Raw genomic sequence first — 27,383 nt, forward strand, 5'->3', positions numbered from 1 at the left:
ACTGTATATAAGAGCACAGGCTGCTTTGTAGAACGTAAAAAAAAACAAAAAAACCCTCACTTTTTTTTTATTATTTATACTCACCTAAGGGGTGGTCACGGTCAGATGGGTGTCTCTGCTCTCCAGTCCGGCGGCTATCCGTTATCCTTCTTCTGAGGCCCGTGTGCATGACGCGTCTATGTGATGCACACTAGCCGGCATTGAGGTCCTGCGGCTCAAGGCAGATCAAATTATTGTCATGCGCATGCGAGGGCAGTCTTTAACCTTTCCTCACGCCTGCACATTACAGTACTTTCATTTTCACTCAGATCAAAAAGAGTCTGTGCAGGAGCACAATACCATCCATCGTGGATGACGTAGACGAGTCATCCACACTGGGCTGGATAGAAGGAGGATGGAGATCGCAGCAGAGAGGAGGCGCCAGACCGGAGAGAGGAGGTGCCGGACCGGAGAGCAGTGACATCCATCAGACCGGACTGTACCATAGATGAGTATTATAAAAGTGTTTTTTACGTTATACTTAACAGCTTGGGCTCTTATATACAGTATTCTGGAATGTTGTATATAAGAGTTCAGTGGTGGTGGTGGCTGCAGCTTATAGTCGCCAAATCTGGGGACAGGTTCCCTTTAAGGGACTATTAAATTATGTTGAGGACTTTTTTTTACCTACTGACCAACAGCAAACATCAGATTGAAAAAAGCCAGGCATTTAAGCAGCCTCACGACATTTACTACAACAGGCGTAAGATTTTACTTTCAGCATGAAATGTTATTTTCTCATCTATTCACATTGTCCTCTTTTCTATGTGGAACAGAAATGGCACTATCCATTTCCTTTCCCAACAATATTTTTCTCATAGCGGTAAGCTCCCGTAGACCTTGCATACTTGTGACCCACAAGTTTTTAGGTGCTTGTTTAATGCTTTGATCACGCCAAGTTATTTTGTGACTTCCAACGATGACCTGCGCTTAGGAAGAGCAGTAATGGCTCTATATTTGTCACAACGGTAACTACCAGCATGAACACAGACAATTGAGAGGAGTCTGTATAAACCCTCGTGTAACCTGTTCTAGGATTACAGACTTCAGAAATGGTTTTCCTTGAGGTCTACTGCTTATTACCATTGCTTTATAACCCTACTAAATTGGAGTCTTTCGTGATCTACCAGTGAGAACATTTGATTTGCAATGATGCTCATTGACAACAGTATAGAGCTCTGGCAAAAATTAATAGACCACTCCAAACTTTTCAGTTTTTCAGATTTTTCTCTTTATAGGTTTATTTTTAAGTAAAATGTAAATTGTTTTTTTATTCTATAAACTACTGACAACGTCTCCAAATTTCCACGCAAAAAATGTTGTATTTATTTTCTGAAAATGAGAAATGGTCAAAATAACAAAACAATGCATTGCTTTCAGACCTCAAATAATGCAAAAACAAGTTCATAATCATTTAGTAACAACAATACTAATATTGTAACTCAGGAAGAGTTCAGAAATCAATATTTTGTGGAATAACCATGATTTTTAATCACAGCTTTCATGCGTCTTGGCATGCTTTCCACCAGTCTTTCACACTGCTTTTGGGTGACCTTATGCCACTCCTGGCGCAAAAATTTAAGCAGTTCTTCTTTGTTTGATGGCTTGTGACGATCCATCTTCCACTTGATTACATTCTAGAGGTGTTCAATGGGGTTCAGGTCTGGAGATTGGGCTGGCCATGACAGGGTTTTGATGTGGTGGTCCTTCATCCACACATTGATTGACCTAGCTGTGTGGCATGGCGCATTGCCCTGCTGAAAAAAAACAGTCCTCAGAGTTGGGGAACATTGCCTGAGCAGAAGGAAGCAACTGTATTTCCAGGATAACCTTGTATGCATCTTGATTCATATGTCCTTCACAAAGTTTAATCTGCCCAATTCCAGCCTTGCTGAAGCATCCCCAGATCATCACCGATCGTCAACCAAATTTCAGTGGGTGCAAGACATTGTGGCTTGTACGCCTCTCCAGGTCTTTGTCTAACCATTAGACAACCAGGTGTTGGGCAAAGCTGAAAATTAGACTCATCAGAGAAGATTACCTTACTCCAGTCCTCTATGGTCCAATCCTTATGGTCTTTGACAAACTTCAGCCTGGCTCTCCTTTGCTTCTCATTGATGAAAGGCTTTTTTCTAGCTTTACATGACTTGAGCCCTGCCTATAGGAGCCTGTTACAAACTGTTCTTGCCATGCACTTCACCCCAGCTGCCATTTGCCATTCCTTTTGTAGGTCACTTGATGTCCTCCTGTGGTTGCTGAGTGACATTTGAATAAGATGACGGTTATCTCGGTTAGTGGATAGTCACTTTTGTCCTCTGCCGATCTGTACTCTGGTTGGAATTCAACTGACACTTGAATGAAATGGCTGTCAGACATGTAAAGAAACTGATTTTTATAAACATGTGGACTCTTAATTTTTGTCAGAGCTGTATTTTTTGTACATATTTGCAAATATTTACTTGGCTAAAATTCCTTAGTGAGAAAAAAGAAATCTAGTAATAAAAAAATAAAACAAAACAAAAAAATAGGTTTGTAAAGACTATGTTAAATGACCGATCTCGTGCTTTACAAACCACTGCTTAAATAATAGTTGGCCAATTGGGCATCCATTCGGCTTCTTGTTAGTATGATATGATACTATAGTATGATAGTAGAGGTAAAAACATACTATTCCTTATAAATGAGACAGCAGACTAACCATCTTACATATAGTATGCCCTCAAGTGCTCATAATTCCAAATACACGGCTGAACGTTAAAAGGAGTCTCAAAAAAAAAAAAAAAAAGGTTAAAAGCAGAAAAAAAAGATGACAGAAATCCATTGACGTACCTCCTCAGAATAGTGGTCAGATGGCAGAGGAGGATAGTCACACTGCTCTATCTTCTTACACAAGGAGTACAGGTTCATTTTGTCTCCATAAAAAGGACTTTGCAATGCCGCCATCTATAATAAATCAAAATATCAAAATAAGAGTTCACACATTCATTTCTTATTCAGTATAAGATGCAGACAAAATACAAACCACTCTGAAAAAACAAGTCCCAACTATTATAATTTTGATGTTAGTGGAAAGGCAATGTTGTGCCGCTACACAACCACCATTTGTAAACTTGGCCTTTTGCTGGTTACTTGGTTTTAATTTTTTTTTTAAAAGACATGGATGAGCTCTTGAGACACAGAAGGTGAAAGAGGAGAGGAGGAAAAAAAAAAAAAAAAAGACAGTTGCAGTAAATCCAAAGATATAAGTTTGTGTTTTTTAGGTTTCTTAAGATGGTCTGAGAGTAGATCTTCTATGAGAGCACCCATGGAGAGGAAGAATAATACCCTAGGCATTCATGAACGGTTTGTAGAGTCTGAAATCTGCTCTCACAAAATATTATATATATATATTATAATTACCCTGCAAATTAATGTTAGTTCATTAAAATAAATATAGCTATAATCACAACCGGATTAAAATAACCTATATCCAATGTATAAAGATGGCGCACAAGACAAGGTAAAAAAAATAAAAATATGGTCACATTAACCAAAACAAAACCCCAAAAACTATTCTTTCATCATATTGCCCATAAAAAGAATGGAATACGAACAAAAGAATCTTATGCAATCAAAAATAGTGTCAATGAAAACGGCAGTTCATCCAGCAAAACACAAGCCCATACCTAGATTTATCAAAGAAAAAAAAAAAGCTGCAGCTCTTAGTTACAATTGTTCAATCTCCCAATAAACAGAATAGAAAGCAAATAAAAAAAAAAATTCAAAATGTGGAGATAAAACAAACATGTTTTAAAATGTATAGAAGTAGCAAAACAAAAAAACTTGTATATACACGAGGTATCACTGTAATTGTACTAACCAGAAGAATAAACCCATCTGATCACTTACACTACATGGAGAATGGCAAAATCCTTAGCTGCTGTTTATTCTGTTCCAAAAATCTGAATAAAGCAATGGTTCACAGTTATCCTATGACCCACAATAAGCACCGACCAGTATAATGGTTTAATGTCTACAATTCTGAAAACTGGATCCAGACAAACCCCCGACAAAACCAATCACCATAATGACGCACATTGAGTCAACTTTGGACTCTGTATTGCCCATGTTGTCGTCTGCCTCTGCGCCTACAGTGTCCTGTGTCTTTTAGCATGGGTAAGATCAGCCATCAGAGTAACGTCACCTGCCTCATTATAGTGACTAGTTCTGACAGTGGTCCAGTTTGAATCAGGTCTTTGCAGATTCAAATAAAAGATTGAGGATAAATGGAAACCCAACCTAAAAAGCAGAAAAATATTTAAAATACTACTAATGAAACGTCAAGTCTTCCATGAAGAAAAAGCCCCCAATCATCTTGGTCATCTGTGAATGAAAAATAAGGGTCTTCTTTGTTGCTAAAACACTCTGGAAAGCTTACCTACCTCATATAGATACATTTATTTTTTTACCCGAAAATAGCACAGTGTGAAATATTTTTTGTCCACCAAAAATGCGCTAGGGCTTATTTTCGAGGAAGGTCTTATTTTTTTTGAAAACATACCCCCCAAAAGAAGGCAGACACCATTTTTTCATTATTAAATTTGTTTTCATCTTCATGGACTAATGACAAAATTTCATGAAACACCTGTGGTGTCAATATGCTCAGTGCACCTCTACATTTATTCATGGAGGGGTGTAGCTTGTAAAATGGGGTCACATTTTAGAGGTTGGGACACTTTACTGCTCTCACACATTAGGGACTCTGTTAATGTGACAAATCAACATGCCTTTCCAATATACACTTAAAAATGAAAAATGCTCTTCTTTGGACCGCCACTTGCCCAGACAGTAATTTTTTACTACACTTGGGTAACTATGTACAGATGGAGACATTGGAACCGCAAATTTCACAATTATTATGCGCTTGAAAAATTGGGGTCGTAGGAACACAAAAAAAATCCCCACTTTTTTTGTGTCACAGGCCAAATTTTGTGAAGCACCTACAAGTGAAAAATACTTATTAAATGGAACCTGTCAGGTGCAATATGCACCCAGAGCGACGAGCAGTTCTGAGTGCATATTGCTAATCCCTGACTAAGCGTCCCTGTATACACTAGCATAGATAAAGAGATCTTTAGAAAAAGTATTTCTAAACATCTTTTATCGTATGCTAATGAGCGAGGGGACTAGTCCCCTGGGCGTTAGTTCCCCTGGCTAGTCGGCTCCATTAGCATGTTAGAACGCCCCTGTGGGCGTACTAACATGCTAATGAATGCGCAGCATCAGAGTATGGTCACATTCACTTCTCCGCTGCCATTGCCTCCTGATGCTAGATTTCGGCTCAGTGCCCATGACCCCGGAGGTTCGAACATGCGCATTATTTCAGTTTGAAGCCAGGACGTGTACACCAGACTTCATAGTGCGCATGACTGGAACTACGGGGTCATGCACACTGAGCCGAAATCCAGTGTCGGGCGCTGATGGCAGCGGAGAGGTGAGAGATCATACTGTGACGCTGCACATTAATTAGCATGTTAGCACACCCACAGGGGCGTACTAATATACTAATAGAGCCGATTAGCCAGGGAAGCAATGCCCTTGGGACTAGTCCCCGCGCTCATTAGCATACGATAAAAGATCTTTTGAAATACTTAATCTATGCTAGTGTATACAGGGACAGTTAGGCAGGGATTAGCAATATGCACTCAGAACTGCTTGTGGTCCTGGCTGCATATTACACTTGACAGGTTCCCTTTAATATGCTAGATTAATTCATTAAAGCGTGCACTATCCCAAATTAGGTCATTTGCATGGAGTTTCAGTTTTGGTACTTCAGTAGCTCTGAAAAAGTGACATGGTGCCTACAACGTATTCAGGCCAAAATTGCATTGCAAAAAAAATTGTTACAACATTCTCAGCTAGTAGCTTCTGACCACACAAAGTATTGCAGTGTTTGGGAGAAATTGTTGTCATGTCCATTTACTGTTTGTTTTGCATTGTTTGTATGAAAATTGTTTAATAAAAATTATTTCAATCCGGGAGAAATTGTGGTCATGTCCATTTTCTTATGGAAACCCTTGTGAATTTGAGGCTTAATTTTTTTTTTTTTTTAAATGTAGGTGTCCACTTCTCAGAAAACCCCTTCTCAGAAAACCCCTTCTCAATCACTATGTTTTCCACAGTGAAATAACACCACCTATACTCCTACGGTGCTGTTCCAGGGAGCTCTTACTTCCTCCGGATGTCAATTACGGCCAAAGGATTGAAGAGTGAAGTCAGCGCTGATTGGCCAAAGGGATCGCATGACATTATGTCACACAATGCCGGGGACAGCCAGTGCCAACACTGCTGAAATGGCACTGGAGGAAAGTATAGAGGTTATTGTTTTACAAGGGAGAAACATGGAGATTGAGAAGGAATTGTCCAATCAATTAACCTTTAATGGAAAAAATATATATATATTTTTTTCTTTTTAAATCATTCAACTTTAAAGCCTTCAGGTGTTTTATAGGAATTAAGGCAAACTCCCTAAATATGGTTTTGAATTTTGCGGATCCTTAGTTAATTCAAAAGTGAAGTGATCAATAAAAAAAGAAGAAAAAAAAAAAGAAGGTTATAGGTTCGGTAAAATTGGTTGAAAAGATTAAAAAATGCTGCTGAATTTTAAGCTTTTAAACTTTCTAAGAAAATAAGAAATAAGGGGATGTTTAAAAAAAATATGCAAGGTAAACATGATAAATGTTTATTAAATTTGTTTGTGGTATGACAATTGCATAACACAAATATTGCAATTTTTTAATTTTTATAAAAATAAATCTGATATTTTTATAAAACTCAAATTATATTGACAAAACATTACCACTAACAAATTACAATGTGTTACCCCAAAACAATCTCGGTATCTCTGGGGTATGAGCAAGCATTCAAAAGTTAATACCAGATAAAATAATTCAGAAATGAAGAATTTGACTTGTTTACTAAAATGAAAACTGGCTCCAGCAGAGAGGGGTTAAACACCAGATAACACAGAGGTAATGAAACAACTATTGAAGAAGTGCACAAGTTAAAGAGGTTTTCCACTACTAATGTGACCCTTTCTTTTATCCTAACTCTCCCTAACACTTTCCTAAGATACTTCTGCTATGTACTCTGCTCCTGATCTCTAATAGGTTCGTAAATAATAATAATAATAATAATCTTTATTTCTATAGCGCCAACATATTCCGCAGCGCTTTACAATTCAGTAAATACCTTTATTGTTGTAGCTTTGATCCTTCTGGCTGCAGACTGGAGTCGGACCAACTGAGCAGGGCACGTCACTACTGGGGGCAGGGCTGCCTCTATGTGAGGGACAGCAGTCTGGGCACACATGCCCAGATCACACTTCACTCATCTCAGCTCTCACCAGTGACATGCCCTGCTGAGTTGGTCCGATTCCTGCAGCTGGAAGGATCAAAACTACAACAATAGAAGGTATTTAAGAGCCTGTTAGAGATGAGATTACAGGAGTAGTGTAGACAACAGAAGAAAATTAGGAAAGTGTTAGGGGTACTTCTCACATAGCGAGATCACTAGTGAGATCGCTGCAGAGTCACAGGTTTTGAGACGTACCAGTGACCTCATCAGCGATCTCGCGGTGTGTGACACTAAGCAGCAACCTGGCCCCTGCTGTGAAATCGCTGATCGTTACACACTTCTCTGGTTCATTTTTTGGTTGTCAGGCTCCTACAGGGCAGCACACATCTGTGTGTTTGACACCTTACCCAACGACCTCATTCGTAACTCACGTAGGCGTGCATATTCGTTGTTTTCCACGCCCTCTCTGTTCTGATTGGTGATTGCTACTGCGTTTGGATTGGCCACTTCCATCCTCTGTTCTGACTTGTAGATCGCTGTACATTTCAGAGGGCTGAATTCACTTTGTCACGGACCGCGTGTAGCAGCAGATCGTAATAAAGCCCATTTTGCATCGGGACTGTAGGATGGAGAAGGATGGAAGCGCTATCATGTTGCCTACTCTAAAGGCAAGGCTGCACAGTCACAATGCAGTTGCGACCACCACTCGGAGCGGGGGGGCGGAAAAGGCAATGTGGATGCACGCCTGTGTTACTAATCAAGGTTTAAATTGTGCTATGTGACAGGGTCCCAGCGACCGCCGTATCGTTGCTGCGTCGTTGGGAAGATCTGACTGTTTGACAGCTCACTAGCGACCCTGTAGCGACGTACCAGTGATCCTGACCAGGTCGCATTGTGGTCGGAATCGCTTGTACGTCATTTAGCAAGACGGTACCCTTAGAGGAAAGATGTTTTCCACTACTAATGTGACCCCCTCTAAGTGCCTACAATTACGTTATATCAGGAGATAACTCTGTTAATTCTAAAACTTCTGGTCCAATATTAGAAAACCTCAGCACTAAAAGGTGTAATGTGCACAGATAGAAATTCAGGAAACAAGCAGTTCACATTTATATGGCGCTCGGGAATAACAGCGTCCTTACACATTCGATAAAACTCCAATGAAAAGAGTAATTTTGACCAAAACGAATGACTGATGTTTAGGTTGGTGAAACAAGCATTCTATATCGTTCAAAACACCGCTCAGACATATTGGATTATTTTTATGGACAGTGATGAGCACTGGTTGCAACAGCAACTGAAAAATTCCAATATTGACCGATGCAATTTATAATGTGTTTAAGTCCATCGACAAATGATCGGCCCATTTTAATTTAATGTGTCTTAAGACCTGCCAAGTAAATGAGATATTCATCTGTAAATTATCAGCGGATCTAGCTTACTTAATAACCATCTGCTCTTAATCTGATGTCTGTGTTGGTAATAAACAAAGGATAATGAGCGGAGGTTAACAAATTAGCTGGATCTGACAATTGTCTGCAGATAAATATTTGTAGTGCATGGTTAGAGTCGTAACCCCTGCAGATAACCTATATGAACACTGAACTGGCTTGCAACCCCTGACACCAAAGTGTTTCGGAATTACCCACGAAGATTTATTAATATTGCACCATTAACTTCAGTATATGAATGAGTAGAGCATGTGCAGACTAAAGTATACAGTGTGTGTACACATATATATCGTATTTTTCGGACCATAAGACGCACTTTTTTCCCCACAAATATTGGTGGAAAGTGGGGGGTGTGTCTTATGGTCTGAATATAGGGCTGAGGCCAGGAATAAGGGTGCTGCAGTGGAGCAGGTCATCGGCGGCACGAGCAGGCTGTAGCAGCGCCTGCCGTAACCACGTGGGCCCGCTCATTACATATGCACGCCCATCATCTCTGAAGCCAGCGCTGACAGGTGGGCAGAATGATGGGCGGGAGATGCGCGCATAATTAACAGCCGGCTGTGATCACCCCTGGCAACTACAGCCTGGAGTGATCATGTGCGGCTGTATTTAACTGCCTCCCGTACATCATCATCAGCGCGGGGGGCAGTGAATAAGTACGGTACACTCACCCGTCACCGTTCCCCTGCAGCACCGCGATCTCCTCCTGTCTGCCGGCCAGCTGATGTGTAGCGAGCGGTGAGCACGGAGATGATGTCATCCCTTTGCGCGCTCTCCACACACATCAGCCGGCAGATAAGAGGACATCGCGATGCTGCAGGGGAACGGCTCCACACAGGTCAGTGCCGGGGGCAGTGAATCAGTATACTCACCCCATCACCGTTCCCCTGCAGCACTGCAATGTCCTCCTGTCTGCTGGCCAGCTGATCTGTGTAGCGAGCGGTGAGCACAGCGTCATCGCTGTGCGCACCGCTAGTCATACAGGTCAGCTGACTGGCAGACAGCAGGACGGGCGATGCTGCAGGGAACAGTGACGGCTCCACACAGGTCAGCAGTGCTGCTGCCGCCACAGACAGGGGGAGGAGCGATGCTGCAAGGCGCGAGGAAAGGTGAGTATAAACATTTATTTTTTTGTGTGATACAGGATACATGCCATATAGCAGGATAAGGGCATATACTAGGATGGCAGTATATAGCAGGATGGGGAGCATATAGCGGGATGGGGTATATAGCAGGATGGGGGTATATAGCAGGATGCCAGTATATAGCAGGATAAGGGCATATACCAGGATGGGGACATATACAAGGCAGGAGGATCATTACCAGGATGGGGTACCTTAGCAGAGAATTTGGGGACATTAGTGTAGGCAGCAGATCCAACAGTGTGTCATGACCACAGTTTTTGCTTAAAATTTTATTTTCCTATTTTCCTCCTCTAAAACCAGGGTGCGTCTTATGGTCCGGTGCGTCTTATAGTCCGAAAAGTACGGTACTTTAAAAAAGATGCTACAGAAATACCAATATATATACATATATATATTATAATAATATATATACATATATATATTATAATAATATATATATATATATATATATTATAATAATATATATATATATATATATATATTATAATAATATATATATATATATATATATATATATATATTAATAATATATATATATATATATATATATATATATATATATATATATATATATATATATATATATATAAATATATATAATATAATATAATATAATATAATATATATATATATATATATATATATATATATATATATATATATATATATATATATATATATATATACATATATATATATATATATACACACACACACACACACACACACACCCCACACACACACACACAGTATGTATCTCATACATCGGTCCAAATACATAAGCGTTGAGTACAAATAAACAATATTGCTGCCATAGGGAAAGTGCTTGCAATAGTGTTTAATTACCGATTGTTCTTGGCATGTCTTTAGCAGCGGACAGTGCTATCCTTACACATACTAGACAATTATATAGCTCAAGGGAGAAAGAACTGCACCAGGGAGACAATATAAGGAGCAGTGTTAACTGCCAAGTAAAGAACACCATTTTTTAATTAAGTGTTACTAATGTCTTAAAGGAGTTTGACAAAAAGTCTTACATACTCCTATACATGCGACTAGAATTAAAAGGTTCTTTACTTCCTGGTGCAATGTAACATCACAATTGGCACCACCTGTAAGCATTTAATGCCACTTAGATTAAGGCTATGTGCGCACTAGGCGTTTTTTTCACTCTGCGTTTTTGTCCGCAAAAACCGCACCCACGGTAAAAACGCGATGCGATGCGTTTTTACCTGCGTTTTTGTGCACTGCATTCAATGAGTGAAAAACGTAGTAATAATTGACATGCTGCGTTTTTGTGGTCACCACAAAAACGCAGCTACAACAAAACGCTGTGTGCCGACAGCACTTCTGAAAACCCATAGACATTGGGTAAGCAATGTCACAGCGTTTTCAGCACAAAAACGCGATAAAACCGCCGCAAAAAACGCAGCAAAAACGTCTAGTGCGCACAGTGCCTTAGACTATAAAGTGGCACAGCATAGGTGATTACACCAAAGCCCTAAATCAAGTGTTAACGCTTGAAAACCAAACTAAACAAACTTAAAAATTTACAAACTGTTTGTGCAACGAGTTTTTCACGCCGGTATTGATGAGGGTGTGGGGCAGGATGGGAAGCAGAGTAGGAGGATCCTGATTCATTAATAGGCGAACGCTTCTTCATGAATCACACAAGGCGCAAAGTGGTCAAAACTGGAGTAAAGGGTGCTTTACATGCTGCGACATCGCTAGCGATCTCATTAGCGATGTGACACGCCAGATCGCAGATACGATCTGCCGAGATCGCACATGTGACCGGCGCTACAAAAACCAACCTATGTGCGATCTCGGCAGATCACATCTGTGATCTGGCGTGTCACATCGCTAACGAGATCGCTAGCGATGTCGCAGCGTGTAAAGCACCCTTAAGAGTTCAGTCATAAAAACATTGATGAATTGGGTCCAAAAAAAACAGAAGAACAAGAACTAAAAATATTTCAAGACTTTAAGATGGGACAAGGTCAAACAGAGTTAATAGGTAAAGTAAATGTACACTAAATGAACACTAGTATTCAAACTTTAACACATTTTTTCACATTACACCCACAAAAATAAATGCATTTTATTGGGATTTTACGCAATATACCAATACTAAGTAGCAGGTATTTGTAAAGTGTAAAGGAATTGATACAGGGTATTATAAATATTTTAAATATATAAATCTTAAAATTGTGACGTGCGTTTTCATTCACCCTTCTGTAGTCCAATACCCCTATATAAAATCCTGAGGGACCCATTGCTTCCAGAAGTCACCTAATTAGCTGTCTTTGAAGGCCTCAAAGGTTTGTTTGAGAACATTAAAGCTCAAAAAGGATCATGAAAACCAAGAAACACACCAGACAGGTCAGGGATAAAGTTGTTGAGAAAAGTAAAGCAGGGATAGGTTAGAGGAAAATAGTCCAAGCTCTGAACATCTGATGGAGCACTGATCAATCAATCATCTAAAAATGGAAGGAATATGACACTACTACGAATCTACAAAGACATGGCTGTCCACCTAAAGTGCCACCCCAAGCAAGGAGAGCACCAATTTAGAGAAAAGAGGCCCATGGTCACTCTGGAGGAGTAGCAGAGATCCACACCTCAGGTGGGAGTATCTGTCCACAGGACAAATAGTGTACTCCACAAATCTGGCCTTTATGGAATAGTCGCAAGAAGAAAGACATTTTTTAAATCAAGCCATAAGATGCCCTGTCAGCAGTTTCAAAAAGCCATGTAGAGGACACCAATATCAAATGGAAGATGCTCTGGTCAGATGAGACCAAAGTAGAACTTTTGGGCCTAAATGCAAGCTGTGTATGGCGAAAAACTAACAATGCACATCACCCTGAAAACGCAATCCCCACCATCAAACATTGTGGTGTCAGCAGGACAATGACCCTAAACATACAAGAGCTACAATGGAATGGCCCAGTCACAGTCCAGAACCTAATCCCAGTGCGCATCTGTGACAAGACTTGAAAATTGGTGTTTACAGACATCTCCATCCAATCTCACTGAGCTAGAGCTATTTGAAAAAGAGGAATAGGCAAAAATGTCAGCGTCTAGATATGCAAAGCTGTTCAAAACAAACCCCAAAAGACTTGCAGCAGTTATTGCAGGGAAAGGTGGTCCTACAAAAGTACTGACTCAAGGGGGTGGAATACAAATACACGTGTCAATTTTCACATTAATATATTTTTTTAAAATATTTAGAAATCCATGTATCGTTTCTTTCACAAATACTTATTTTATGTTGGTAGATCACATAAAACACATTTAAGCTTGTGGGTGCCATGTGAAAAAAATGTCAAGGTTTATGAGGTATGAATACTTTTTCAAGCCACTGTATGTAATCTATTTCTTTATGTAACATAGGAAGCGAAAAGGAAAATAGGAAGTCAAATGGTGCTGTCTGGTGATGGACGAACCCGAACTGTAAAGTTCGGGGTCCGTACCAAACACAGTGTTGGAGCACACAGTCCCAAACACGTTTTCCAGGGAAGCTCGTGTTACAGTTTGCGTCCAGTTCGGGCCCAGGGGCTGTAAAAAATAAAAAAAAAAAAAAAAAAAAAAAAAAAGCACATTAGTAAAAATTAGGATTATACTTACCAGTCCCGCAACGCGTCCTGCAGACCCGCTCAGCCGGAGACCGCTTCGGCTTCCGGGTCTGATCATTAACTTCTGGTGGTATTCACTGCATGAGTCTCACATCGGTATCACTCAGCATGGCGCACACGCTCCTGACAGGAGTGCCTCAGCTGCATGGAAATACATGCAGCTAACCCACTCCTGTAAGGTGAGTGTGCGCCGTGCCGGGTGCTACCGATACGAGACTCGGACAGTGACAGTCAAAGTTCAATCAAGTCCATGGCTCATGAACTCAGGTGAACCCTGACGTCACCGCGAACACGGCCAAAAACCGCCGAGTGACGATCAGTGCAGTTAATACCCTGAGAAGTTAGTGATCGGACCCGGAAGCAGATGCGGCAGAGAGACAGAGGCTGAGCGGGTCTGCAGGACACATCACGGGAGCGGTAAGCATAATGACAATGTTTATTATTAACTATATTCTTTATTTTACAAACCCAACTGCCCCATCCCATAACTGTAAAGTCCAAGCTCGGAGTTTTAACACAAGTTTGCATTATCTCAGAATCTGAACTTAACAAAAGGTTTGGGAGAGTCTCCCGATCACGAACATTGGGGTGTTCGCCCATCACTAGTGATTAGTGATGAGCGAGTACTAAAAAGCTCGGGTGCTCGAAGCTCGGGCCGAGCCTCCCAAGATACTCGTGTACTCGGCCCGAGCACCGAGCCCAATGTTATCCTATGGGAGACCCGAGTATTTTTGTGAAATGACCCCCCGGCAGCATGTAGAAACCCTAAAAATGTCACAAAAGTCTCAGAGGAGTGCTCAAATGACATGGCATCAGCATGGGGAAGACCCCTTGAAGCATTTATCACTCAAAAGTCACAGCTGTGAACAATTTTGTCCAAGTTTTACGCCATTTTTCCGGACTCACCAGAAAACCTTCCAAAATGACACCAAAATGATTTTTCATGGCGGAAATGTTAAGGGCACATACCCAATAGTGAGATAGAGCTGGTGTATGTTACTTTTTGAGATTAATACATGAAAGATTTTACATGAAAACCTTGTGTGGCACTCCGATGTCCAAAACGCACGTTTTGTGCTTTTTACTAGCGATGTCGGTAATTTTTTTTTTTTTATTCTATCTCCCTCAGTCCGTCGGTCTGTCTCTCTCTGTCTTGTCTGTCCCCCTCTCACAGTCTGTCGGTCAGTTCCCCCCCCTCTCTCTTACTTACCGTTCCCCGATCACTGCCGCGGCGCTGCACAGCTGTTCAAACTCCGGTGGCTTTTCCTCTTTTGAAAAAGCCGGCCGCTCATTAATCAATCTCCTATTCCCTGCTTTCCTGCTTTTCGGTGCCTATGATTGGTTGCAGTGAGACACGCTCCCACACTGAGTGACAGCTGTCTCACTGCACCCAATCACAGCAGCCGGTGTGTGTATACTGTGCAGTGAAATAAATAATTAAATAATTAAAAAAAACGGCGTGCGGTCCCCCCAATTTTAATACCAGCCAGATAAAGCCATACGGCTGAAGGCTGGTATTCTCAGGATGGGGAGCTCCACGTTATGGGGAGCCCCCCACCCTAACAATATCAGTCAGCAGCCGCCCAGAATTGCCGCATACATTAGATGCGACAGTTCTGGGACTGTACCCGGCTCTTCCCGATTTACCCTAGTGCGTTGGCAAATCGGGGTAATAAGGAGTTAATGGCAGCCCATAGCTGCCACTAAATCCTAGATTAATCATGTCAGGTGTCTCCCCGAGATTCCTTCCATGATTAATCTGTAAATTACAGTTAAAAAACACACACACCCGAAAAATCCTTTATTAGAAATAAAAAACACTAACAAAGTCCCTCATTACCAATTTATTAACCCCGACAAACCCTCCATGTCCGGCGTACTCCACAGTCCTCCAGCGTCGCGTCCAGCTCTGCTGCATGGAAGTGACAGGAGCTGCAGAATACACCGCCGCTCCGGTCACCTCCACGCAGCTAATGAGATGAGTATAGCGATCAGCTGAGCTGTCACTGAGGTTACCTGGATCCAGCGGTGGATGCAGCGGTGGCCGCGGGTAACCTCAGTGACAGCTCAGCTGATCGCGCTACTCACCGCCGCTCCAGTCAGCTCCATGCACCAACTGAGGTGAGTATAGCGATCAGCTGCTGTCACTGAAGTTAATCGCGGCCACCGCTGGATCCAGCGGTGGCCGGGAGTTACCTGACTGACAGCAGCTGATCGCGCTATTCCCTTCATTAGCTGCGTGGAGGTGACCGGAGCGGCGGTGTCTTCTGCAGCTCCTGTCACTTCCATGCAGCAGAGCTGGACGCGACGCCGGAGTCCGTGGAGTACGCCGGACATGGAGGGTTTGTCGGGGTTAATAAATTGGTAATGAGGGACTTTGTTAGTGTTTTTTATTTCTAATAAAGGATTTTTCGGGTGTGTGTGTTTTTTAACTGTAATTTACAGATTAATCATGGAAGGAATCTCGGGGAGACGCCTGACATGATTAATCTAGGATTTAGTGGCAGCTATGGGCTGCCATTAACTCCTTATTACCCCGATTTGCCAACGCACTAAGGTAAATCGGGAAGAGCCAGGTACAGCCCCAGAACTGTCGCATATAATGTATGCGGCAATTCTGGGCAGCTGCTGACTGATATTGTTAGGGTGGGGGGCTCCCCATAACGTGGAGCTCCCCATCCTGAGAATACCAGCCTTCAGCTGTATGGCTTTATCTGGCTGGTATTAAAATTGGGGGGACCGCACGCCGGATTTTTTAATTATTTATTTATTTATTTTACTGCACAGTATAGACCCGCCCACCGGCTGCTGTGATTGGGTGCAGTGTGACACCTGTCACTCAGCGTGGGGGCGTGTCTCACTGCAACCAATCATAGGCGCCTGTGGGCGTGGAAAGCAGGGAATATGAGATGGCTGTGTACAGAGCACAGCGCGCCGGCCGGTATAAAGGCTCGGTCACGCTGTGCAGGCCAGCCAATCACTGCAATTCCACAACTAACAGGGCTGTGGCATTGCAGTGGTCTGCCAGCCAATCCCTGCATGAGGGCTGGCTCTCAAAAGAGCGCCAACATGCAGAAATGAAGACCACGAGTAAAGCACGAGTATTGCAAAATTACTCGGTACCCGCCGAGTAGCCCGAGTACAGTGATACTCGTGCGAGTACCGAGTAGTAACAAGCATACTCGCTCATCACTACTAGTGATGTCTGATTAAAACCACTTATTGATGGGCTGGTGTGTTAAACAGGGTTTAAAAAAAAAAAAAGTTGACATAGGTAAAAAGAACAAGTTTTCGGTTCTGTACTAGAACTTTCTTGGTTTTACTAGTATGAACTATTGAACCTGAGGAAGGTCTTGGTTTGGGGCGGAAAACACATTCATTTTACCCATGTCAACTGTGTTTGTTTGGCATTTACCATGGTTTTAACATAGCAGCAATAAAAGTGGATTTAGGGTACCTTCACACTTTAGCGATGCAGCAGCGATCCGACCAGCGATCTGACCTGGTCAGGATCGCTGCTGCATCGCTACATGGTCGCTGGTGAGCTGCCAAACAGGCAGATCTCACCAGCGACCAGTGACCAGCCCCCAGCCAGCAGCGACGTGCAAGCGACGCTGCGCTTGCACGGAGCCGGCGTCTGGAAACTCCGAACACTGGTAACTAAGGTAAACATCGGGTATGGTTACCCGATGTTTACCTTAGTTACCAGCTCACACCGCTTAACTTAGCGTGTGCAGGGAGCAGGAGCCGGCACTGGCAGCATGAGAGCTGCGGAGGCTGGTAACGAAGGTAAATATCGGGTAACCACCTTGGTTACCCGATGTTTACCTTGGTTACAGCTTACCGCAGGCTGTCAGACGCCGGCTCTTGCTCCCTGCACATTCAGGATTGTTGCTCTCTCGCTGTCACACACAGCGATGTGTGCTTATCAGCGGGAGAGCAACAATAAAAAAAACGAACCAGGGCTGTGTGTAACGAGCAGCGATCTCACAGCAGGGACCAGATCGCTGCTCAGTGTCACACACAGCGAGATCGCTAATGAGGTCACAAAAAACGTGACTAAGCAGCAATCTCAGTAGCGATCTCGCTGTGTGTGAAGTACCCCTTAGACAGCACTATTGAACTTCCTATTTTCCTATCAACTACCATGGTCCAGAGTCAGGAGGTGATCTGCATAGGAGTCAGCGGCAGTCTGCACATTACTATGATTGGTTGCGTAGCGCAGGGTGAACACTCAGTTTTTCATGCTATCAGTTAGGGTATGTGCACACAATCAGTGTTTGCAGCATTTTGGATGCAGAGTGTGCTCACGGTGTTGTACAGAAAAAGCAAAGTGGATGGGATTTATAGAAATCCCATGCCCTCTGTGCTTTTTTCCTGCAGCATAAACTGACCTGCGGCGCGGGTTTCTGAGCCACAGCATGTCAATTTAAGCTGCGGAGCTGCAAGTGTTCTCCACTGGGAGAATACAGCTTAAAGTCCACAGCGCTAGAACCCGGATCGTGGTCACGGGCTGCTGCGGTCTCCTGCGGACAACACTTGGGCCCTGCAGGAGAGGACAAGTGCCCAAAATGCAGTGTGTCCTAATCATATGCACATACCCTTATACCAATAAAACACATGGAAGCCCCCTTGTCTCCCCATTTTTTTTTTTTTTTAGTACTTCTATAAGCAGCAAAATGGTAGTTCCATCAATTTATACTTTTAAATGCTATTGAATACAGCAGTACATCTAAATCCATGTATAACAGAGGAGTATCAGCTGATGTGAATACCTACTGAATGTGTGCGTCTGAATCATTAAAGTTGCACTATTCAAACTTTTACTTTGAAAACAAACTTAAAAAAAGATGAGTGACTTTGCTTTTGTTTGTACAAGTTATTTTAGCTTGTGCTTTCAAACAGTTGTGCGCCATGGATGAGGAGGATTACAAATCTGCATGTGCTACTCACGACCCTTCTCAATTATTCAATGCATGCTCTACCAACAAAGTAACATCACAATTTATAACAGCTGATGTAAGGGTACGTTCACACTAGTGTTTTGACATTGTCTCTTCTATTATTAGTAACAAATGGAACGTTAAAAAAAGAAAAAAGTTAAATAACTGATGCAAATGGAAACGCCAATGATTATTCTGGGTTCTGTGGGTTCTGTAGTACTTTTTCTTCCATGCTAAAAACAGACATATAATGGAAGCCGGATGGACCTCATGATAATCAATAGGGTCCTTCTGCTTGTTTGAATCAGTTACACAAATCCATTTTTTTTATAATCTTTATTTCTAAAGCGCCAACGTATTCTGCAGCACTTCACAATTCAGGAATTCATACACAAACATAAGTAATAGTTCTAGAATATACAATAATTAATGCCGTTTGTTTATTCTTAAAAATGGAACAAATGAGATAGAAAATGCAGTCTTAAAGGGAACGAAACATCAGGATTTTGGTATATAAGGTGCAGCCAGTGCAGTACTGCACTATCAGGCACATTGTGTACATACCATTAGTGGGCAGCTCAGATGTTTAGGCTTTGAAATCAAAGTTTGTTAAGTTTAAAAATTCATCATCTTTTTGACTGACAATTGCACCTCTGCTGATAATATCCGGGCGGGTTATTCACATGGATTCCTGCCCCCCCCCTGCCACCTGTTCCTCCCTCTCTCTGGCTCTAGGCACATTTTTTATTCAGTAACATGGCGCTTGCACATAGTGCTTATCTCTGACACCATGTTTCTGAAGCCCGCATTACCTAGTCTTGTGCCTGAGAGGGCAGCGCATGCGCCCTCGCTTTTTCAGATCTCGTTGTGACAGCGGGAGCACGCGTGGTTGCAGCAGGACTGGAGAACAGCTGATCTTACCGATTAGCTGCAGCAGAAGATATCGTAGCAGACGTCTGCTGCACCTAATCGGTAAGATCAGCTGTTCTCCAGTCCTGTTGTGACTGCGGGAGCGCATGCGCAGGTACAAGACTAGGTAATACGGGCTTCAGAAACATGACGTCTGAGGTGAGCTATATGAGCAGGCGCCAACTCCGACGTCATGTTACTGAATAGAAAAATTTGCATAGAGCCAGAGAGAGGGAAGAACAGGCGGCGGGGGGGGGGGGGGGCGGGAATCCATGTGCATAACCCGTCCAGATATTATCAGCAACGGTTAGTCAAAAAGATAATGAATTTTTAAACTTCACAAACTTGGATTTCAAAGCCTAAACATCCGAGCTGCCCACTAAGGGTATGTACAGACTGTGCCTGATAGTGCCTGTACTGCACTGGCTTTACCTCATATACCAAAATCCTTGTTTGGTTCCCTTTAATAGATACACAAAGTAAATGGTCCAAACCAAGTCTTATGTTTGATATCTCAACAGGTATTTCCCACTACAAAAATGGTGGTGGCGAGATATAATAGGACAGAGAGAGCCTTGTCCATCTCAGAGCACAGTATGCAAGGAAAAAAAAAAAATAAACTCTACAAAAAGTAGCTGCTTGCATTCCACTAATATATATATATATACCGTAATGTTTTCAATAGGACTAGGACTCCAGACTGCCTTGAAATCAAGGAGAGGCTTAAAATCAAAAAGGACACTTGCTTCCAATAGGGCAATTCAATAAAATTGTATAACATAATTTAAGGCAACTCTCTAATATTCTAAAATGTACCCACCCACCATCTCCTTCTTAAAAGTGTAGGTGTTTACTGGTTTTTAGAAGCTATTACTATCTTTAATGGCAAATCCTATTCATGCTTACAAATACATTTAGGAAAGCAATGGTTACAGATCCAGGAAGCAATCAGGAGTCTGCCATCTATACGTTCAAGTGAAGTATTTTTGTCCTAGAGAATTCTTTCTGCTTTAGCGCTGCTCTATCCAACAACTTCCCTGGTATTCCTGAAATCCCGATGCCTAGCAGTGCCTTGCAGGGCGCTTCTGTCAGTGAACAGGTTAATGTCACACGTTGTAGGTGGGAAGGGAAAAAAAAATAATAAAATAACACGCAGAACGTCCCCCGGAGGAGCCAACCGCGACTAGTATATTTTCATGCATCTCCTGCTTTGACAGATGAAAAATGTCAACTGTCCTGTTTTTATTTTGAAGCTTTATGCACTATTCATCTGCTTCATTAGTGTATCTTCCCGACTTCTCTCTGACAGCTGCTCTCTCCCTCTACCTCCCCCTCCCTCCCTCCTCTCCACCTCACCCCCCCTTTTTATTTCTCCTCTCGGCAGCTGAATTTTTCAGGCTAATTTGATCTTGCACACTGAGCCGATCTTGGGGAATGATTGACTTGCTCTCCTGACCTCGCGGCCTGATTAGTATTCCTGGGGTGTCGTGGAAGGACAGGATCCCACTGTCTGTCTTTAAGGCTGGTGGCAGTCTTTCTCCCTCTCTTTTGCTTTCTCTCCCCATGCTGTGTTGAAAAGCCACCAACTTACAACCTTGTCAAGAATCCAGTTGCTGCGCTTAACAATAAGACAAAGGGAAAAAATAGCATGTAATACCTACTTTGGCATGTAAAGGTCTGTGTATTAAAAGCAAATCATCTCCTTATTAATTGGACTCATCTTGTTTGCATATCAATCAAAAAACACCAAAAAAAATCACTGCACAATTTAATTACAAAAAAAAAATCACTTTGCAATTTCGTTTCTGCCACTTGATCCTCATTAATTTCTTCACTGCATTAAATAAAAAGTAAAATAGATTTTAGAACTTAAGGTGTATCATAATTTGCTTGAGTGCAAAGTGCAATTTTTGAAATGGTGACCTGGATTGTACATTTTTTTTATAATGCATTATTAAGTGGGAATTAAAAAAAGAAGATCAGGCATATTGCCAAAATCTAAGCAAAACAATCACGCAACTGCGCTAAAGGCCTAACGCAGGAACAGGCAATTAATGAAGATTAAAGAAGGCTTAAAAGCAAAGGCGCACCACTACACGGGTCAATTAGTCTACAATTGGGAAATGAAATGTTTCCACATTGGAAGATACAAGCACTTTATCCAGTGACCAGTCAGATAGATGTTCTAGAGCCAAGTAACAGGAGTGTGGTTCAAGGAAATCCCAAATACAAGCATACACCTTTACATGTAGTGCCTTCATCCTCATTAAATGAATGGCAGCCCAGATACAAACGGATCACAGTAAGTCTTGTGGATATTGTTCATTATATTTTCAAAAGGCGATCATGAAGTTTTGACATAAGGAGTCTAAGACTTTTGCTTTAGGATCTGATTAAAGTAGAAAACATAAAATATATACAGGGTGCGCCATTTATATGGATACACCTAAATAAAATGGGAATAGTTGGCGATATCAACTTCCTGTTTGTGGCTCAATATATGGGAGGGGGGAAAACTTTTCAAGATGGATGGTGAACATGGCGGCCATTTTGAAGTCGGCGATTTTGGATCCAACTTTATTTTTTTCCAATGGGAAGAGGGTCATGTAACACATCAAACTTTTTGAGAACTTCACAAGAAAAACAATCGTGTGCTTGGTTTTAATGAAACTTTATTCATTCATTAGTTATTTACAATTTTATGACCACTTATAAAATGTGTTCAAGTGCTGCCCATTGTGTTGGATTGTCAATGCAACAGTCTTCTGCCACTCTTGACACACTGATAGCAATGTCGCGGGCGGAGGAGGGGACGCTGCGCTCTCCCACTGCTCGGGTCCGGCTGCCGCTGCTGCTTGGTGGCTCGAGCGATGGGCCGGATCCCGGGGACTCGAGCGGCGCTCCTCGCCCGTGAGTGAAAAGGGGAATGGTTTTGGGGTTTTATTGTCCGTGACGCCACCCACGGTTGTGGTGATTGTGTGGACACCACCGCTGCTCTGGACGGGGATCCCGGGAGCGGTGACAGGGAGCAGCTTTGTTGTTACTTCTCCCCTCCGTGGGTAGGGGGTTGGTTGTCCCGGGGCCCGATGATGGGGTAGGTAGGGAGGACAGCAGGCGGGTTGCGGGGCCTGATTAGGTGCAGGGTCGCAGGGGTAGCGCTGTGCCATACGGCACGGGGGTACTCAGCCTGAGACGATGACACAGTTCTCGCTAAAACACACGGCTGGATGGACGGGTCCCCCAGACGGCTGCGGTTGCTTCTTCCCTGTAGGTTGATGATGACTGTCTCTCCATGCACCTAAGTTTAATGTTGGTAGCGATGGGTTCCCACCGGTAACCCGCTCCCCGACTTGGATGTAGGCCGGAGGAGCCCCTTTTTTGCCCGCAGGCGCTGGCCCTGGGAAACTGTTGCCCTTGGCGGTGTCTCCCCTTCACGGTTGGACGGTTGCCTTCTATCGGGACTTAGCTGTTTGGAAACCCGGAGGTCCTCTTCACTAACGGATTTGGCAAATTCACGGCGACTCCAAGCCTTGCCGGGATCCGAAAGGCCACTGCCAATGGTGCTGGCTTCTCTTTGTATGCCGGTCCGGTACCGCCGGGTCACCACCCGTCCACGGTCCTTACGGCAGACTCCAATCGGCCTCCACTGCAGACGGTCACCACCGTCTGCCAACCTTGCTGTTCTGTCCGGGCCACACACCCGGACCAACTTCAGGTTCTTTTGCTGTCACTTCACTACTGCTCACTTTCTACTTTGCTCCTTCCACTTTCACCTCAAATCTAGACTGCCCGTGTTCTCCCTCCTCCAGGACTGTGAACTCCTTGGTGGGTGGAGACCAACCGCCTGGCTCCACCCCCTGGTGTGGACATCAGCCCCTGGAGAGGGCAACAAGGATTTTGTGTTCTGACTTCGATGTGCCTACAGGGAGTGTGGGGTGTGGTGGTGTTGTGCTTTGTGGCCCCTGGCTTGTCCAGGGCGACACAGCAAGACTGCAAAAGAAATGCTAGCACAGGATTCCAGTATCTGTAGTTTCAGATGCTGCACATCTTGTATCTTCACAGCATAGACCACTAGATTCAGATGACCCCAAAGATAAAAGTCTAAAGGGGTCAGATAGGGAGACCTTGGTAGCCATTCAACTGACCCACGCCAGTTTTCAGGACACTGTTCATGTAGGAATGCTCGGACCTGACACCCATTATGTGATGGTGACCTACTAATGTAGGGTTTATTGGCAGCTGTGGTCTATTAACCCCTTATTACCCTGATTACAAGAGGACCAGGGCACTAGGGAAGAACCGGGTATTGTCGCAAGCTGGAATTGTCGCATCTAATGCATGCAGCAATCCTGGGCACTTGCAGGCTGCTATTTTTAGGCTGGGGGGGGCGGGCCAAAGAGTCTTCCCAGCCATAGAATACTAGCCCCCAGCTGTGGGGCTTTATTATACCTGGGTATCAAAATTGGGGGGGGGACCGCATGCTGTTTTTTTTTATTAAATAAAAAAGAAGTTTCATGCGTTTCCTGTTATTTTGATACACAGTCAAGATAAGTGCACGGCTAGAGGCTGCAGCCTGTAGCTGTAGGGCTTATCTGTGCTGGGTATCATAATATGGAGGACCCTATGCCAAATATTTTAGTTATTTTTACTGTACGATATAGACTTGCAGACAGTGCCCATGATTGTTTGCAAGAAGACACTATCACACAAGCTGGGGGCGGGTCTGACTGCAACCAATCACAGTCACCAGTGGGCGGGGAAAGCAGTCCATATGCATGAGGCGAATAAGCGGCCCCAGAAGTGAATGGGGCGGCTGCGGGACCAGTTTACAGCCGCGACGGAGCCTCGGTAAGTAAAAAAACTTGCTTCATTCTCATTTTCTTTATTTTTTTTTACATTTTCCGAGTTTCCGGATCAATACCTGGGTAAGTTGAAAACTGCGCGCTTCCAGACTTTTACAGTCCAGGTCCACCCATCACCATCTACTAGCATAGCACAGACATAGCGGTAAGCTGGAGATTGCAGTACTGGGTCTAGAGATGGGGAGTCCTCAGGAAAAACCGATTAAATGTATTGTCTTATTTACACAGGACTGAAACTTATGGGGTTATTATACTTAATTAAAACTACTAATTGTTTATTAAGCTGATATGAACTTTGGCCTTATGTGTGTAATATTTATAGCACACGTAATTATACACTATTTTCCTATATGAATGTACTTTGATAAATATTAGACAGAATAGAGGGATAGCTATCCTGCAGCTATGTAATTTCACAACCCCCCTACATATTACACATTTACACCCTTTAGCGCCTTTCAAGTAGAACTAACGGTTGCTTAGCCTTGTTTAACGTAATAAAAGTATTATTGAAAAAAAAATGGTGTGGGCGCCCCATTATTAATAACCGGCAAAGGTAAAACAGACAGCTTCTGGCTGATATCAGGCTGGGAATGTACATGGTTACTGGGCTCTTTCCATACTAAAATTACCAGGCGCAATTGCTCCAGACTTGGCATATCCCACGAGATGTTGGCTTTGTTGTTAGCTGTGTAGTGTCAAGCACTGGTGATAGTAATAGGGCTGTCTGATGGACATGTCTCCATTACTAAGCCAGTAGGTAAAAGACAGACAAAAACACCAAAAAACACCAAAATGGTTTATATGAAAAAAAAACGAAAAAAAAAAAAAACGAACTCCGCCCAACTCTCTCTAGTTCACCTTTGCTTCATTTTTTGCTCCGAAAGATACACTATAGCTTAATTTTCAGGGGATGTCATATCTTTCCCATGATCATCCACAGTTATTCTTGAACAAAAAAAAAAAAACAATCAACATTTATTCACATGTTATCACGTCATGACATTCTGTACCATCAACATGGTGTTAATCCTATTACTAGCTCAGATTCACATTTGCTTATCTGATCTGCTATGGTCATGGTACAGAACCAGTCCTTTAGTAGTAGTGGGTAAATACCATAATTATAAAGGTTTAAATTACTGCTTAAATCTATTATTCTCTATGTACTGCCAGTTTTACCCCAAAAATAAAACAGACACCACCTAAAAGAATCACCCTTACCAGACCCCCCCAAACAAAGTTGAAAAGTGAATGGGCTCTCACATACAAATCTGCCTCATTGTCAGGTCCTGACTCCTACAGGGGTTGGTTCGCCTTGGTGGCTGGAAGCAGTAGCACTTTTGTTGAGCGATACTGGTACCCAATCTGTTTGTGAGAGCTGCAGTGCAATGCAGCTGGAATAGCGAGGGGCCTTAAAGCGATGTAGATCTCTGTGTGCGAGCCCTTCTACCATCGGCAATTGCCAACTGTACTTGTTTAGGGAGTGTTTGTTTTTTTTTTTTTTTTTAAGTGGCAGGGAGGGGGCAGGGGAGAAGGGTGTCTGCTTCCTTTTGTTGATGTCTGCCTTCCTTGATGAAGAGTCCAGTTGCAGACTAACTTTTCTAGCTTCTTTAATGGCACAACAACTAGAACTTATTTTTGGACTAGGGCTTACTTTAAGCACTCAAAAAAGATCCTTCTAGGGCTTATTTTCGGAGTAGGACTTATTTTTGTGGAAACTGAATATTTTCATAGAAAATTGTTGATTTGTTCACTACTTATGAAACCCACTATATATGCATAGTTAGATCCAGAAAGATTTTAGACAGTGACCGAGTATTCGTGATTTGGCCTCTGCAGGCCACTATGTTTTATTTAAAATTAAACAACTGAGATGCAATTGAAGTGCAGACTTTCAGGTTTAATGAAAGGGGTTGAACAAAAATATACTACGAAACTTTTAAGGACTACAACCATTTTTTTCCACAAAGCCTCCTCACTTCAGGGGCTAAAGGGTAATTGGAAACGGTAACTTCACAATAAAAATATGTTCATTTTTAATATTTCGTGGAGAAGCCTATACAGGCAATGACTGCTTGAAGTCTGGAAGCTAAGGATGTCACCAAATACTGGGTTTCCGCCTTTGTGATGCTTTGTCGGTCATTACTGCAGCTGACCTCTGTTACTTGTTTGTTGATCTTTTTACCTTACGTTTTGTCTTAAGCATGTAAAATGCATGCTTCAGTTGGTTGAGATCTGGCGATAGCCTAGGCCATTACAGAAAATTCTACTTCTTTGCCTTAAAAACTTCTGGGTTAAGTTTGCAGTATGTTTTTGGTCACTGCCCAATCTTTGCTGTGAAGCACCATCCAATCAACCTTGCTGCATATGGTTGAATCTGAGCAGAAAGTATTGTCCTGTACTCTTCAGTATTCATCTGCCTGCTTCTGTCTTCAGTCACTTCATCAATAAAAACTAGTGACCCAGGGCCATTGGAAGCCATGCATGTCTGGCCATCACACTGCCTCTCCATGTTTTACACTGGACGTGGTGTGCTTTGGTGCATGAACTGTTTCAAGCCTTTAGGCTATGTTCACACACTGCGTTTTTTTACCTGCGTTTTGGGTCCGTTTTTGCTGCAGAAATTTCTTGAGAAATTCTTGTAACCTTTCTGCAGACATTCCCCAGCAAAACCTATGGCAAAAAAAATTTGCTGTGCGCACACTGCGTTTTTTTCTTAAGAAAATTCTTTCAGTAGATTTTCTTAAGAAAAAGAATGAGCATGTCACTTCTTTTCTGCAGCTAACTGCGTTTTTTGCCATAGATAATTGGCACAATAACGCAGGGAGCAACCAGCGGTAAAAACGCACCAAAAACGCACCGAAAACGCACCAAAAACGCACCGAAAACGCGGCAAAAACGCAGGTGCGTTTTTGGTGCGTTTTTTAACGCAGGTGCACTAATCCTTCATTCTTAAGAAATTTCTTAAGAAATTTCTTAAGAAAAATCATTTTTCTAGTGTGAACATAGCCTTATAATGTTTCTCTCTCATCATTCTTGTGCAGGCTGATCTTAGTTT

The 27,383-nt window shown here is 42.6% G+C and overlaps 1 protein-coding gene across 1 annotated transcript in view; it reads right to left on the reverse strand.

Annotated features, from left to right (window-relative positions):
* NEK7 (NIMA related kinase 7) overlaps positions 1 to 27,383 on the reverse strand; it is a 230,903-nt gene that overhangs the window by 18,371 nt on the left and 185,149 nt on the right. The window contains exon 9 of the mRNA XM_075322170.1: positions 2,869 to 2,982. Coding sequence (XP_075178285.1) covers positions 2,869 to 2,982 — 114 coding nt within the window. The remainder of the gene's footprint in view (positions 1 to 2,868; positions 2,983 to 27,383) is intronic.

The sequence above is a fragment of the Anomaloglossus baeobatrachus genome, chromosome 8 (assembly GCF_048569485.1).
Source record: "Anomaloglossus baeobatrachus isolate aAnoBae1 chromosome 8, aAnoBae1.hap1, whole genome shotgun sequence".
Lineage (NCBI taxonomy): Eukaryota > Metazoa > Chordata > Amphibia > Anura > Aromobatidae > Anomaloglossus > Anomaloglossus baeobatrachus.